This window comes from Polypterus senegalus, chromosome 6 (assembly GCF_016835505.1).
Source record: "Polypterus senegalus isolate Bchr_013 chromosome 6, ASM1683550v1, whole genome shotgun sequence".
NCBI lineage: Eukaryota > Metazoa > Chordata > Cladistia > Polypteriformes > Polypteridae > Polypterus > Polypterus senegalus.
This window is the reverse complement of record NC_053159.1, coordinates 179,654,496-179,671,382: the sequence shown is the minus strand read 5'-3', so window position 1 is coordinate 179,671,382 and position 16,887 is coordinate 179,654,496. Positions and strand designations below refer to the sequence as shown.

Sequence of the window (16,887 nt, the reverse complement as noted above, 5' to 3'; positions counted from 1 at the left end):
ATGGTGAAAATACTTTTTTTTTATTTTTATAAAATTAAGCCTTATTTCAGAGAGGGTACATTACAGAAAAAAATAAACAGTATGACAACTTGTAATTATAATAAACATTTTATTTCCTTTTTTGCTGTATGCATTATTGATACAATTTTTTTTGTATATTTTATTAGTTAAAGTATGTATTTTGAGAAAAAAAAAAGCAGTTTTTTTTTGATCACTGAACAATAAGCCTACAGAATTTCACTTTGTTAAATAAAACAATAAACAGTTAAACATAAGGCATCTATGCAGGAGCTTAGTGTAAAACATTTTTAAAGGAATAAAGAAAAGGGGAAAAAAAAATGGTATTGGAATCCGCCGATCCAGTAACATGAAATTAGTGATTGGTATCAGCCTTAAAAAAGTGATTAGAGCATCTCTACTTTATGCCTGTTATTGTGTTGTACATTTAATTTCAAGTGGATACATTTGCCATTTTTTGCTCCTCAATCTACACTCTAACCAATAAAAACAAACTGAAAACATTTGCAAATTTGTTAAAAATCCAAAACTAACATCTCTCCTTACTGTAAGTTTTCAGACTATTTGCTATGGTCATGTAAATCATGTTTGATTCAGTTACTTATGAGATGCAATTAGAACAGATTGGACAATGGTCACTCTGACAGAGCATCAGAAGTCTTCTCCTGAGATGTGAGTACCTGTCAGAAGGACCGTCATCTCAACATCACTCCACTAATCAGACAGAAGCCACTGTTGAATAAAATACATTTGAGAGCCCACTTGGAGTTTCCCAGACAGTGTTTAAGGGACTCTGAGCAAAACATTCTGTGGTTTAATGAGGTCAAAATTGATTTCTTTGGACAGAACACCAAACACTATATCTTGTAAAGACCAGGCATTGTGCATCTCCTGCTTAATACCATCTCTTTGGTGAAGCATGTTATGGGGGTGCTTCTCAGCGACAGGAACAGAGAGGTTGCTCAGAACGGGGGGAATGATGAATGCAGCCAAGTACAGAGAGGTCCTTGATAAAACCTGCTCCAGAATGCATACAAACTGAGAAGGGGTTGATTATACACCACGACAATGACCTGAATAATTTTTTTGTCACAATACCAAAATTTCAAATTGATACAAATACTAAGAAAAATATCGAAATTTGATACCATTTTCAATACTAAATACAGTAAATGATGTAGCTCAATAAAATGTTTTTAAATAAAGTACTATTCTGTATTCAGTAAAATTTTAACATTAATGAAAACAAATGATAAGAATCTTTATAATTTTAATGAAAATACTACTGAGGTAGTATAATGAAATGTAAGAAATATTATTAAATGTTAATTGAATAAGTATTGCAATCTTTTTTAAACATTATGCATAAAAATTTTAAAACAAGTATTAAATAAACATTCAAGTTAATGTTAATATGGTGTTTTATAAACAGTTGTTCAGAAAAGTAACGCAAAAACAAACTGCTAACACACTTAGAGGCTTTGCATAAATGCAATCAAGTGCACATTGCATTTTTGTGGAAATGAATTAATTAAATTGTCTTTGTAACTTCCAGATATTTTGCAAGAAACACTACCATGTAAACCTGCTCTTCTGTGAGACTACGGCTTGCTTTTGTTGGGTTGCAAATAATCCTTGACGTACTAAATACATGCTCTGAAGTACAGGAGCACACGGAGGAGTAACGCCATTGATTATGCAGTTGAACACTTTAAAGTTACAGCACCTTACATTATATAGTATATGTAATAATGACAAAATTTTAAAACCACTCGTCGTAAAATTAAAGAAAGTAACGCACTATGGTAGCGCACTTTGAAGCGAGGGTTTAAAAATTGAGGGAGCGACTGAGCCCCTTTACTAAAGATTGTTACCCATGAATGAACAGCGTAGAATAAAAGTGACCCACAGGCAAACATAATAGTAGACCCCGGTCTTAATGCATTAAATGTTGAACTGGTTAAAAAAATATTTTAACCTGTAGAAAAAAAATAAATGCCATATCCCTACTTCATTCGCAACAGTTTACGGTTTTCCTACTTACTAATTTTGAAAAAATATACCTTTTGAAATTTCTGGTATTGACTTGCTTGCAATTCTTGCATATAGGCTTACATGTATCTTGTGGTTTTCCCTCCCCATTTCCTAGAAGGGTCAAGTATTTCCAAACATCACTTTGACTTCTTTATTTTGCCAGTTAAGCATTATGGTAAAAGCTCTTTTCTTTGCTGAAAATAACATTAACACTTGTGAGTGGATGGAAATGGGGCTGCAACTTGAGCCATGGCAAACCGGAAGTGCATTTGAAATATAGGCTATAGAATCGATGCCATGACAAATGAGTAGTGAAATAACTTTAAAATATTAAATCGATATTTCCAAGCCAATGCTGGAGTGGCTTCAGGATAAGTCTTAGACTTTCCTTAAATGGCCTAGGCATAAATCCTATAAAACATCTGGAAAGCCCCAAAGATGGAAATTTACAGGCGCTTGCTATCCATTCTAATGGAGCTTGATAGGTTTTGCCAGGAAGAATGAGATAAAGTTCCCAAATCCACGTGTGCAAAGCTTATAGAGACTTACCTGAAGCTATAATTGCTGCCAAAGGGGATTATACAAAGTACTGAATTAAAGGTCTGAATACTTCTTTGAATGAGAGATTTCAGTTTTTGATTTGTAATAAATTTGCAATCCTTTGTGACAACATGTGTCCACTTTATTGTTATGGGTTTTTTGAATTTTGGTTGATGGGCAAAAATGTACCCATTTTAAATTACAGTACAATGTGCAGAAAGTGAAGGTGTCCAAATATCTTTTGAATCCACTTCAATTTTTAGATAAACAGAACTCAAAATGTTATTTAGTTGTATAAACGTAGGGCTGTAGCTATGTAGTTCTAGCCTAGTGATATTATTTCACATTTGATCACATGGCTGTCTGCTATATCTGTACATGTGACAATAATGATTCTGTAAACCTATTGTTTAGTGTCTTATTTGATTGATCATGTTGTTTGACTATTTGTTAGTGGTACCAGGATCCATATCTTGCTTGACTTTGCAACTTTGTGTAATTAATTTTGGAGCCCTTGACCAGAAAGTATAACATTTTGGTGGGTCCTCGATTTAAAAATGTTGGGGAACCCATAGTCTAGTTCACTTAAACTGTGACTAACAATGACGGGGTACTGTTTATTTTATATCTGACGATTGACCTCCCAAAGGTTTAATTTATCCGGGAATTCTGTTGACTGTAGTTTGTTTTCTTCTCATCCACTGTTGTCAATTTTGCAGATCTGTACTTTAATATTAATAGACCTGTATTGTTAAATCCATCCATCCATCCATTTTCTAACCCGCTGAATCCGAATACAGGGTCATGGGGGTCTGCTGGAGCCAATCCCAGCCAACACAGGGCAGGAACCAATCCTGGGCAGGGTGCCAACCCACTGCAGGACACACACAAACACACCCACACACCAAGCACACACTAGGGCCAATTTAGAATCGCCAATCCACCTAACCTGCATGTCTTTGGATTGTGGGAGGAAACCGGAGCACCCAGAGGAAACCCACGCAGACACGGGGAGAACATGCAAACTCCATGTAGGGAGGACCCGGGAAGCGAACCCGGGTCTCCTAACTGCGAGGCAGCTGCACTACCACTGCGCCACTGTGCCGCCCTTGTATTGTTAAAGATCAGGTTAATTGAAATAACAGGAAACAGGTGTTACAACTGAATTTAACTATTTTTACAGCTTACTGAGTGAAATGCACTTCGCAAAAATAAAATGAAGTATAGGCAGGTGTAATAAGTAAAACCTTGAGAAAAAAATCTGAAATGATTTACGTGCATATTGTCACAACATGAAGCTGAGCAGGTTTTGCAGCTTTCTTAAGTTAATCACCTCAGGAAAACGTAAGCAAGAAACTGATAATAATGGGACACTTAAACATTGTGTTTGGTGAAGGAAAATGCAGCAACAAATCAGTAATTATGGTTAATTACAGAGAAATAATGCAAAACAGACTGGTTGAGCTCTGCACGAAACGAAAATGTTACCAAAAACATGAGCAAAAACAGAAGATAAAATTCATTTGGAAAGTTTAGACTCGATCTTAGGCAGTATGATTAATGCAGTGGCTACTACTGCTGCTTTATGGCTCCGGTATCATTGGTTTGAATCAAGTGCCTTTTCATTGTCCATATAGGATTTGCATATGTGGGTTTGTGCATTTGCATACCCAGTGAGGGGTTTGTGTTACACTTGCGCCCCATCACTGCAACTGTGAATTGGATTGCGCAGGTTTGAGAATGTAAGAATGTATGTAGTTGCTCTGTCAATGTTTTTCAATTCAGCCGTGCTCATTTTATTGTAGCACACATTTGCTGTACCAGGTTTATCCCACATGTGCCCACAAACTGTTTCCTGCTTTTAGACACATGCTTTCTCAGTCTTGTCTGTTATGGTTTGTGGGCAGCTAAATTAGCAGTGGTCATGTAGATTTTGCTCTTGGGGTACTTTACCATTCTTCCTGTCCTTTCAAACCTGTTGTTCCACACCAAAGGAAACATTTGTATAGCAGATGACAAAGATACATGTGTGCCAAAAACATGTTTCTTGTCATTGCACAGGTCTTAGAAGGTACACAGCAGGACAGGAAAAACAGAAACCAGTCTATCTCTCTTTTTTTTGTAAATGGAAAAATAATTAAAATAAAAACTTCCTTTCACTCTATAACAAAAACTCTTTAACAAACATAAAAATGTAAAAGACGTTCATAGCATCACTGCTCCTCCTTGGGTCCAGTGTAACCAGTATGAATCGAAATAATTGAACACAGGCTTTTCCTGCCTCTTTGTCTGGAAACAAAGCAGCAGACTGTAATATCTTAGTCACCTTAAAACTGCCTAGGGGTGTTGTTATGAGGCTTAATCATGTTTAGGGCTAAAATATGTTTGTGCAAAATTCTGAATTTGTGGTATGTAAAATATTTCTTGATGCAAGTGAAGAGATAATGTAACTTGAAAAGGGAATTAACAGTAACCAATTTGCCCTTTATATTTTTACCTGGGTCTGATAATTTGCTCCTAAATTCATCAGGCATCCTTATGAATATGAGACCAGTTTTTCCTTATATGCTACCATCCATGTTTTTCATGCCCTATCTTTGACTTTGGATGAAGAACTGCAGTGTTTAAAAGTAAATACCACAGGTATCAACATTCATTATCTTTTTCTTTTTTCAGTAATGTCTATCTAAACTTTTCACATCCTTTTGGAGGCCAAAAATGTGTATTTCTAAAAAAAACTAGAGAAAAATGGGATTCATAATTGATTTTTAAGCCGTAAAAATGCAAGTTCTATCACCACATGTAATGCACATGTAATATCCTAATTCTCATAGGCTTGTATATCTTGGCTACTATGTATAAATGCATACAATCTGTAATGGACTTCCTGTATCACTATGGTTGTCGAGTTTACTAAGAGGTTAAATATGTGAAATCATGAAAAATGACTTGGGTTTTCTTACCAGCCAAGTGGATCATGCACAAATCTGGCCACATTTAAATTTGAAAGAAATCCTCAGTTCTCAATTTTGGTTTGGAATTTAATTTTAATCATCTTATATGTTGTCTGGTTCACCCTATTTTTCTGTCACTCTCCATACAATCATTCATCCAGCTATTTACAGCTTTTGTAGGTCAGTTACTTTTCTTCCTCAGCCTCATGGATATGTGATTTCTTGAATGTACAGTACATGTATTCATTGTGATCTTGTGATGGATTGGCACCATGTTCAGGGTTAGTTGTTGCCAGGATAGACTTCACTCTTTCCACCGCATAAACGTGATGTAGTTTATGTGAATGTTATGTACTGGCATACAAGGCACTCTGAATGAACTTGTTAGCTTTGTTAATAGCAAGGAAAATGGTGGAAACTTGTTTTCTTTTGAAGACCACATGTGATGGTTAGAATTCTTCATCTACCATAGAAAAGCACAAAAAAGTATCTAAATCTGAAATTAGCTATGTGGAACAAAAAAACAAAGTGGTTTTATTTCAATTTGTATATTTGTCTCATATTTTTATATATACGGTGCTTCAAAATATTATATGGTTTAGATTTCTTGGCAGACCACCAAGTCTAAAAATAAATGCACAAATATACATGTGCATTATATAATGTAATATATCTTTAAACCATGGGGAATGTCAAATAAAAAAGATTCAGCAACTGTTATTTAATTAAAAACATATTTCTTTATCAAACTAAACTTCAGGAGTCCTTTGTGAACTCTGTGCACTGTTGGTCTGTTTAGACACCAAATATATTTAATATGTGGTAACACTTTAGTGTAGGTATTGCAAAAATGCATCTATTACTCCTTTATTCTTATGGAACATGGCCTTAACAAAGGGTTCTTTCATCTTCTTAACACTATTAAAATATCAGTAGATAGTTTATTCATCTCTGTGCAGTGTGGTGTATTAACATGATAGTAAAATCACTTGGTAAAATGAAGAATTCACAGGTCTTATACTAAATATGTAATATCAACAGAAATGTGTCTCAGTGATGCCACCTCAGAACGTTCCAAAGTAAATTTTTTTTTATAGGCCTCATTCTATGAATTGAATAACAACTTTCCTGTGCTTTGTACTTAATATATGTAGCAATACTTTAACAGATACTTATTTGGGTCTTCATAACATAAATCATCAGTAGATTTGTTATTCTTCTCTCTGCGGTGTGAAATATTGATGTGATGCTAAAATTACTTGCTAATATGTAGGATTCACAGATCATACACTGAATTATAATGTGTCATGCTTAAGCCACCTCGGACCACTCTAAAGTGAAGCTTTGTTAGCAGGCCACATTACACAGTTGAATAAACAAACCCTTTACTGATGCTTTGCATTATGAACAACCAAACAAGTGTTTGTTAAGGTCTTGTTGCATAACAGTAAATGAGTAATAGATACATTTTTGCAGTATCTAAACGAAATTGTTAAAAATATTTTTACTTTATATGCTAGAGTAGCATAACATTTTTCTTCAATAAAAGTAAAGCTACTGTACTGTATATGTATATATTTTTTTGTGCTGCAGTGAAATAGCTCTCCTCACTCCTGTCCTGCTTATGTTACTCATTGATCTTTGTTTGAATTGTTAGCGTCATTATTGTATATTTAATATTATATGAGGAAACTGGTTAATTATAAAAACAAAAGAAGAATTTGAAGGCATTTGAGCATTCAAAGTAAAATATGGATTACAGTCATATGGTAAAGCAAATAAGGTTTAAATATCCAATGTAAGTTTGCTGTCAGCCCCTAATTTTTTATCTGTTTCATTTGAAAGTCAAAAGTATTCCATCCCTTTTATAGATTGTGACTGCACTAGGTTTTATTTCTATGTTAATATGTATAAAGTATTTTAACTGGATTAAGCAGGCTTTGAGAATGGGCAGAATACATTATTTCTCAGGCCTTCCCATTCCAGTGTGAAACTGATGGACAACTGGAACTGATCCCAGCTGACAAAAGCTAAATACAGACTTGGAATAAGATGTTAATCCTTTGCAGGATGCAAACTCTGATACCTGACTTGACTAGCTTGCCTTTCATCCGTATAAGTAAATCCACATAAACGTGGAGAATAACAGTTTATTTTTTTATAGCACACTTTAATTTAAATCGCAAAGTTGTATGTTTTTTTCAACGTAATGTTGATAAACTTAATGGTTTTGGTGTTGAAAGATGGCAGCAAAATGTGTGCAGTACACCCATAGCATAATTTTTCTAAGTAACTGTCTCTGAATTATAGTAAAAATGTCTTTGGTGAGTCCAACAAAAAAAATTGTATCAAGTAAGTTAATGTGAGAATTATATTTTAAGTTATAAGCAGATATTTTCCTGTGTTTTTTTCCCTCTAAACACTTTCCTACATACAATATGAAATGAAACCGTTTAGGCTTTATCCCTCATTAGTTTTATATGGTCAAAGCAAATGTTAAAATGTGCAGCATATATAATTTGTTATTAATTATAATTGTTTCTGGCTGTGTCTTCCAGAGGTTCTAATTTAGGAAAGAAAAAGCAACACATTTGCCACATTCCTGGCTGTGGAAAAGTTTATGGGAAGACATCACACTTGAGGGCTCACTTACGTTGGCACTCTGGCGAGCGGCCCTTTGTATGTACTTGGATGTTTTGCGGAAAAAGGTTTACCCGAAGTGATGAGTTACAGCGACACAGAAGAACACACACAGGTAAGTGTAGAAAATTCCTGAAAAATAAGTTGATTTATATATAGTTATATAGTTATTTTAATATAATTTATACAGCTTCACTCTAAAATTGTATATGGTCAGCAAAGAAAAGATAGAGTGTGTCCGTCCGTTATACTATGCTTCCTTTTTTTTTTTTATTGAGTTTGCTAATAAATTGTTGCCGTTACAGTAGTACATATGCATAGCAGCTTGTAGAGCATGTGCTCAATAGAGAGTACTCGTTGGAGTAGTAGCTGCCCTAGAATTGTGGAACAATGTACTCCTCAATATTAGAGCTGCTCCTTATGTTACTGTTTTTAAATGTAAACTCCAAACTCACGTTTCATCTAGATGCATTTTTTCTAGACTTTTGCTTTTTTGTCTTATCTAGGGGGCTTTGCCCCCTGCTCGCTTCACTTGCCAACCCCCGTGTTTGGTTTTGCGGATACCCACTTTTAAGATTTTTTTTTCTTTGAATTGTTGCTTCTTCATTAGTTTCACTGTTATTTCAGAACTTGTAAAAACAATATTTGGAATCTTTCGAATCCCAATGTGCTGAATCTTTTTAATGAGGTCAGTGGGACATGTTTTTAAGTACTTTGTACTCTAATTCAGAATAGGTTTCTCTGTTTGGAATTTCAGCCCAGACAAAACGATCGACATCATCAGCAGTTAATAATTTTTTTGCAAAGTAACCAATAAATGCATGTGAGGTAAATTCTGTTTTTGAAATTCTCTGACTTAAACTTCAAAGCCTTATAATATTTATATACTTCTGGCATATTACCTATGTCCATATATTCGATCTCTGTTCATCTTTCCGTTATTTCTCCGAGTAATTTTTCTTTCTTTGCGCTAATGCGATGTTTACTGTCTTTGTTTTGGCACTGTTGTTTTTTGCTTTCATATTGTTTCTTACTCTGCATGTGTTTCGCGCCTACGTTTTTTTTAGTCTTTTTAATTCCAGTCTTCATTATCTCTAACCTGTTGTGCATGTGTTTGGCCCCCATGTTTTTTAACCTCTTTATGACATTCTGACCTCTCTTTGTCCTGCTTTTTTTCAATGACACCTGATCCGTGGTGATTATTTTCCCTTTTTCAAGTAATAATTTCCATTTGTTTGCGCTACTGTGATCTTTTTTTTTTTTTAAAAAACTTTCTCCACGTGTATTGCGCTGTTTTTTTTTTTTTTTTTGAGCCTTTCGAATTCCACTGCTTTCATAATCTCTAACCTGCTCTGCATGTTTGTGAATGCGTTTATGAAGTTCTACTTTGTCCTTTACTCTCTGTCTTTTAATTCTGAGCTGGATTGGACGTGCTTTTTTTTTTTTCCAATTCCACTTGTTTCGGTCTGATAATTACTTTCCTTATTTTCTGAATTTGCACCTAGATTCTTCTTTGTGTTTTTTTTTTTCTACAACGCTTTTGAGACTCTTTTCTCTGCGCTGCTTTCTTCTTCGCTTAGTCGTTTACATTTCATTTATAATGTATTGTCCTTATACATTTTATATGTGCTGAGAGCCCTGGATCTGTGTGTGCTCAAAGCCTCCTTTACATGACTGAGTGTTTTGCTGCCTCTGGGCTTATTTGATACTAGTAAAATACCCGAGCTTTGCAGTGGAGAAGTATTGTGTTAAAGAAGTAATGAAAAAGAAAAGGAAACATTTTAATAATAACGTAACATGATTGACGATGTAATCGTTTTGTCATTGATATGAGTGTTGCTGGCACACACACACACACACATATATATATATATATATATATATATATATATATATATATATATATATATATATAATATAAAATTAGGGGTGGGACTCGATTAAAAAAAATTATCTAATTAATTAGAGGCTTTATAATTAATTAATCTTGATTAATCGCATGTAATCACACAAGAAAATTTGTCCCAAAGCGCAAATGTTTTTTTTTTTTTAATTTAAAAGGGTTTTAGTGGGCGACAGAATCAAATAATAGACATGGACATGAATATTGTAAACTCAAGGTCTTTTAATTTCTGAAAAAAAATAAAATGCATTTAAACTGCATTTCTGTTCAGAACAGAAACAAAAATAGCATCCCTGGCTAAAATTGTGCAGACTTAAAAATAAAGTGGTATTCTAAGTACTTTAAATACATGTTCAGAATGGCATTGTCTTTAAATAATAATAACAAACATTTCAACATAAAGTGCAGTTTTTCTTCTTAAAAATAAGGCAGAAACATAAAAGGTAATTTGGCCAGCTTCACCTTTTAAACTCCGAGTAACCTTAGCCAAAATTATTTTGTACATTAGGCTAAAACAGTGTGATCATTGAACATTTTGTAATTAGATGCAAGTAAAATTACTAAAGGTCACGGAAGTCCAATGAGCCCCCAGTAAGAGCCACAAAGTCCGCTTTCTGTAATGCATCTAAATTTGCTTGCTTTTCAGTGTCATAAAGCTGTTAAATTTTACTTGAAATAGTCTTTTGGCACGGCAGTTGGAAAGTTGGATAACCTGACGCTAACTGTAGCACATTTTCTAACCCCCTATCTTCCACCGTTAGTGGTCTACAGTCCAAAGCAATCCATTTTGCGAGAGAATTTGTAAGTTTGACCGATGTTGACTTACGAATTTTGCTCCTGAAGCCAGTCATTTCATCAGGTTTGGGCTGCCGACACCTTTTGTTGGTACTCGAACTCGCACTGCTAGTGCTAACAGCATACACAGTTTCTGTGCTCGCTGTAACATGTTTTGCATTTAAATGGTACCGTAAGGTTGAAGTGCGTCGGTGTTATACAAACTCCTTTTTACACAATTTGCACAAAACCACGCTTTTATCAAGGCTTCCGTCGGGTAGTCTTTCGAAATGAAATTTGCCTCCGATCAGTCCTAGCAACGCGCTTTCTTCAGACTCTTCCATTTTTGTAGCTCTGATGTGTGTATGCGTCACTTGCTTGATATTCTTTTTCTGCCTTCTCAATTGTGTAATGCGTCTTTTCTTCAGAGCTCTTTGGAGCTGTGCCTTGTTCTCTACGTACTGCGGTCACAGTCAGTTCACGTGATTACGTGGGAGGTGTGATGATGCGAGACACAACTCCGCCTCCCACGGCCATTGAGCTGCAGTCTATTACAGTATATGGGCGACAAAGTAGGTTCCAGTTATGACCATTATGCATAGAATTTCGAAATGAAACCTGCCCAACTTTTGAAAGTAAGCTGTAAGGAATGAGCCTGCCAAATTTCATCCTTCTGCCTACACGGGAAGTTGGAGAATTAGTGATGAATGAGTGAGTCAGTGAGGGCTTTGCCTTTTATTAGTATAGACGGATTGTAAGTAGGGTGTGTCTTGCAAGAATCTCATGTTCTACGTCACCGCAAGACGGTCCTGGGTCAAACTCTTGGCACAAAGTCTCATGTTTAAGGTCCCCGTGAGACGCTCTTTGGCCAATCTCTTTCATCTCGCGGTTTCTTTTAAGTGTCTTCCGTGATCTTCACGTGAAGATCACGTCTCGATGCCCTAGTGTTTCTCTCCAGGAATTTTTTTTTTAAAAATAGAGTTGTGTCTATGCCAATGAACATGTGGTTTGTAATTTATTTCTCCTTTTCTTTACCTTTTGCCTTTTATCTGTACAGCACTTTGACTAACATAATGTTGGTTTTAAATGTGCTTTATAAATTTCTTTGCTTGCTTGCTAAATGATACCTTGAAATTTATCTGCAAATTTTCTGAACTTAATTACTGCATTACTGGCTTGTAGGTTATTAGATCTGATTAAAGGAAGCAACTCTGGAAAGGAAGCATTGTATCATATAGTGCGTACACACTGATACCCAGATGCATCGATTCTTTATCAAGTTAGACTTGTCCACTTAGTGTAACATGTACATTTGTATATATGGGTGCATATGGGGGATGCAAAACCTGGAGAAAGAAAGCCTAAATGAACATGAAGAGAATGTGTAAACTGAATATGAACATTAATCAGGTTCTTCTTTAAAACTTTTATATTTAGAAATTTCATGATCAATTTGATATCAAAAGGGCCTCCTCTCTTTTTTTGGGTGTAATAATAGAAAAATACTAACATTGTTGAATAAAAAAAAAAACATTAATTAAAAAATATTTATGCCTGTCAGTACAAGAATAAGTGTAGTTCAGCATGTTTTTACGTAGCCCACTTCCATTTATAAGTGGTGAGCACTCTTTACAAGTATAATCAGAAAATATGTATCACACAAACGTTTACTGTATGCTCACATAAATATACAGGTAGTTATACAGAAATTAGATTCATAATTTACTCAAATTTTTGTAAATTATTTTAATATATCACTGCTTTATATATCATTCATTCCCGAATGAGGCACATTACCTGCATTGTGAGGGAGCGTCAGTTATGACACTACGGTCATGTGGCGCATTTTTCCGAGGGTGATCCAACTCGTAAGATCCTCATTGTTGGGGACCTGAGTGGCTGGACCAGGCCAAGGGGTCGCCCAAATAACACCTGGCTGCGGCAGATAGAGGGTCATTTCCGGAGGGTGGGATTAGACCGCGTGTCTGCCTGGGGGTTTGTGTAGTGGGTGTGGCAACGTGCTGTACCAATGCATGCTCCCCAACCTGACTTGACTGCTTTAATCTTAAGACTTATTGACAGTACAGATTTAACTTAATTTTTTTTGTCTGGCATCAGACTTGCTTTCATTCTCTCTCTGTATAGTTGTGCATAAACAGCCTTGTCAATGACAATAAATTCATCATGTTTCAAAAAATTGTCAATGACAATAAATTCATCATGTTTCAAAAAATATGTGCAGCTTATTTTGAGTATCTATCCATCCATCCATCCTGCAGACTCACATGATCTAGTCTAGGAGCTTATCTTTGAAATGACAGTTATCCTGAAAATTAGGTTTAATTTCACAAACAAAAGTTTCTTTTGTTGTTTAAGACAGTTTTTAATTGCAGACAGACCATTCCAATTGGGATATCTGTGGAGCAATATGAATTACAGTATGTCAGTTTCTCTGACATTATTTTATCCCAGAAACAACCTATTTTATTTGCATTTGGAATGGGGCAATAACTGCAATAAATTAAGGACCTTTATTTTTTTCATTTAATGCATAGCCATGTGCATAATACTTCACTAGCAGAGATAGAGTTTGTTTAGTTTTTAAAATAAGTTAAATTAGTGAGCAGTTAATGATGCTGATTGCCAGTCTAGTCATCCCTCCCTCCTTTTTTGAACTCCTTTAATCCAATTATTTAGGATCATAGGTGGTCCCAAGCCTGTCCCAGCTGCTTTGGTTACAAGGCACCATGTGATACACTGTCTGTCACAGGACTACTGTAGCAGTTACCCTAACACTAAAGTCTTGTGTGGAAGGATAATCAAAGCACACAGACGCGGAGAATACTCCTCACTGGCAGAGACTGGGATTTGAGTCCATTCTCCTGGAACTGTGAAGGAGTAGCACTATGCATTGGACCTCCGTTCTCCTACACAGTGTTACTGAAGACTTTCTGAAATTAACCTACTTTCCTACATTGCCATAATCTTCTGTTGTTTCATTATTTTGGACATTATGTTAGTTATTTCATACAGACCACAAGTTGAATTTAAAACTGTATGACTACAGTGAAACTATTATCTACTTTAATCAACGGGCTCTCTTAAAATGAAAGTAAGGAGATCATGGAGTGAATATAGAGAACAAGTAAAAGTGGTATTGTAGTTGCATACTACTGTAGTTCTACTAGCTTTTCTAAATATCTGTGCTGTATTATGTTATTAAACATAACTGTGAAAGGCCAGGGGCTAATTTTAAAATTATTTTCAAAATAAATTTATCATAAAATATCTTATCACATGATTTTAAGTAGTAGATTTCAAGTAGTTTTAGACTGCTGTATATGGAAAAAAAAAAGATTGTTATATGTAGTTTTTTGAAAAAGCGTATCATTTATCACAGAGTATCCAGGTGAATTACAGAAGAATTATAAAAATAACGCAGTGTTTATGCATAATAAAGCACTCTAGTATAGATTTTGGAAATCATTTTAAATGTATTAATATGTTGATTTGATTACTGATTATTGCCAGAATTCTTTTTTTAATTAAAAAAAAAAAAAAGAACAAGCAAGGAGGTTCTTTATTTATAACTTTTTTTTCATTTTCATGGCAGGGGAGAAGAAGTTTGTCTGTCCAGAGTGCTCCAAGCGTTTTATGCGAAGTGATCATCTTGCCAAGCATATTAAAACCCATCAAAACAAAAAGGGCATTAACTCCAGTGGCACGGTGATGGCTGCAGTGGACACAGCCACACCCTCAGATAACATTATTACAGCTGGAGGAACGACCCTAATCCTAACTAACATCCAACAAGGCTCGGTGCCAGGAATTGGGACTGTGAATTCAGCAAACTCCAGTGCTCAAGAGATTCTTTCCAACTCTGAAATACCTTTGCAGCTTGTAACAGTTGCTGCCAGCGAAGTGATGGAGTAAAGCTGAAAAATTTGGACATGAACCTCTTTCTTGGTCGTGGTTTTTTTATATATATATATATATATATATATTTTAAAAAATAAAGAATTATCAATTTATGTTCTTTAGCAGTCTTTTTACGGATGGGCAAAAAATGACAATGTGGTTAACAATACACACACTGAAATGCCTTATTTTGTATCATATTCTGTAGTGTAACATGGCGGAGTTGCATGTGGTTTTAGCTACTGTTCATGTGTAATAGTTCTGAAATTGTATTTCTGTAATATGAAAAGAAAGGTACAAGAGCAGAATAAATTGGCATTTTTGTTTCTGTCAGCTAAAACTATATATTAAAGAACTTTGTAGATGTGCGTATTCTGCAATTTAAAGAAGGAGAAGCTTGTAAAATTCAAGGAGTGTCTTGCTGCACATGGTCAGTATGGTCAGTCCACCTAAATCAAGCAAACTGGGGACTCTTCTGCATCTGTCCTCTTGTGTGTGTCATGGACCTTACAGTACTGGAGTGTGCCAGCAGTCCAAATGTGTCATATCTACATTAAGCTGCTTTCTTGCACTTCTGTTGTTTTTTTTTTTTTTTTGTTTGGTGTGGGGGGATGTCATTTATATTTTATTTTCAAAAGATTAATTGATTTAAACCAGCAGTTCTTTTCAGACATTGCCACATGGTGATTGCAGATTGAACTTGTATGCAGAAGGCAAAAACGCAAAACCCCAATCATGTATTTAAATGTTTTTGTATTTCTTTTTTCCTTTGTAATTCTGTTAATCTGATGTTTATTATGCATACACTTTCAAATCAAGTTTTTTGAGCAAAAGCTATTTATAGTAGGCTTTACTTAGTACTGGTTTTGTTGTATCAAAAACTCGTTATTTTAATTACATTTTAAATATGTACAAATATTAAATGTGTGTTACTTTTGTAAACATTCATTTTCAAATGGAATTCCAATTAAACTCTGAATCCTTTATATATATAAATATATATATATATATATAAATATATAAAAAGCCATGTTAAAGGTTTAAGTTGCCAAATTTTGTTTTATTTTTGTAACAACTGTCATGCAATAAGTCCGATTACAAGGTAGCACAACCATCATTTTTTTTGCGGCGTTTGTAGGATGACACATGTTTGTTATTGTAAACAATAAAGATATATCATGTGATGGACCAAAAGAAGACAATAATTATGCAGGCCACCATTTCTTAAATTCTGTGTTGAGAATATTTCTATGTCAAAGTCTTAAAGAGAATTTGTTTGCTAAGTAAGCTGTAAGCTGTTCAGCAGTTGCTGGATAATAGGAATCCTTTATAGTTGTGACAATGCTTCCAGCATTATGATGTCACTGAACAAGGTAAATACAGTTACTTTTTTTTTAAATATAGAAAAAAAAACATATTTATTGTTTGTGCTGTATGTTTACTAATCATCCTGAATTTAATAACTTTTTCTTTTGTACAAAAGTCAAATTTCTTTTGATACTACCCTAGAAAGTGTTTGTAGTTTGTGCAGCTCTTGTTTAAAAACCCTGTATCTCCAACCCCTATTCCCTCCTTTCCCTTCATGTGCTATTGTTTTTACCGTCCATTATAATGACCGTGTCTTGAATTTGGGAGTGCTATACGGTCACACCGCTGGGGTCCACCTTCGGTAGATTGATTTTTTTTTTTCTCCCATCCAAAATTTCCTTTAAAAGTTTAAAAAGGTCTTTGGCAGTAGTTCAAAATATTGTAACTGTTAGGGCCACAACCGAATTAGACATTACCTTGATGTATTTGACATATATTATAACAAAGTGGTCATTAATAAAACACTATTTTGACTTTTGATTTATTAGTTGTGTTTGTAGTCCTAGAAGATTATGAAAAATCTAGCTGTGCAAAGATTTCATCATTTATTTGTTTAACAGAGTGACACTTGCACCGCAGCGCCTCCTGCTGATTGCTAACTGAACTTCTCCCAGCCACTGCAGCTGTTGAATTCATTGCAGATGGTTGCCAGCTGTGTCATTACATCTGTATTTTTCTGAAATGTAAGTGAATGCTTATGTACTTTTAACTGCATGTTACAAACAAAATTTATAGTCT

The 16,887-nt window shown here is 34.8% G+C and overlaps 1 protein-coding gene across 4 annotated transcripts in view; it reads left to right on the top strand.

Moving 5' to 3' along the window:
* Positions 1 to 16,629, top strand: part of sp3a (sp3a transcription factor) — a 78,582-nt gene extending 61,953 nt beyond the window's left edge. For all 4 annotated transcript variants that reach the window (XM_039757644.1, XM_039757645.1, XM_039757646.1 and 1 more), the window contains 2 exons: positions 8,105 to 8,301; positions 14,477 to 16,629. In XM_039757644.1, the coding sequence (XP_039613578.1) occupies positions 8,105 to 8,301; positions 14,477 to 14,796 (517 nt within the window). In that variant the 3' untranslated portion in view covers positions 14,797 to 16,629. The remainder of the gene's footprint in view (positions 1 to 8,104; positions 8,302 to 14,476) is intronic.
* Positions 16,630 to 16,887: the final 258 nt, after the last annotated feature.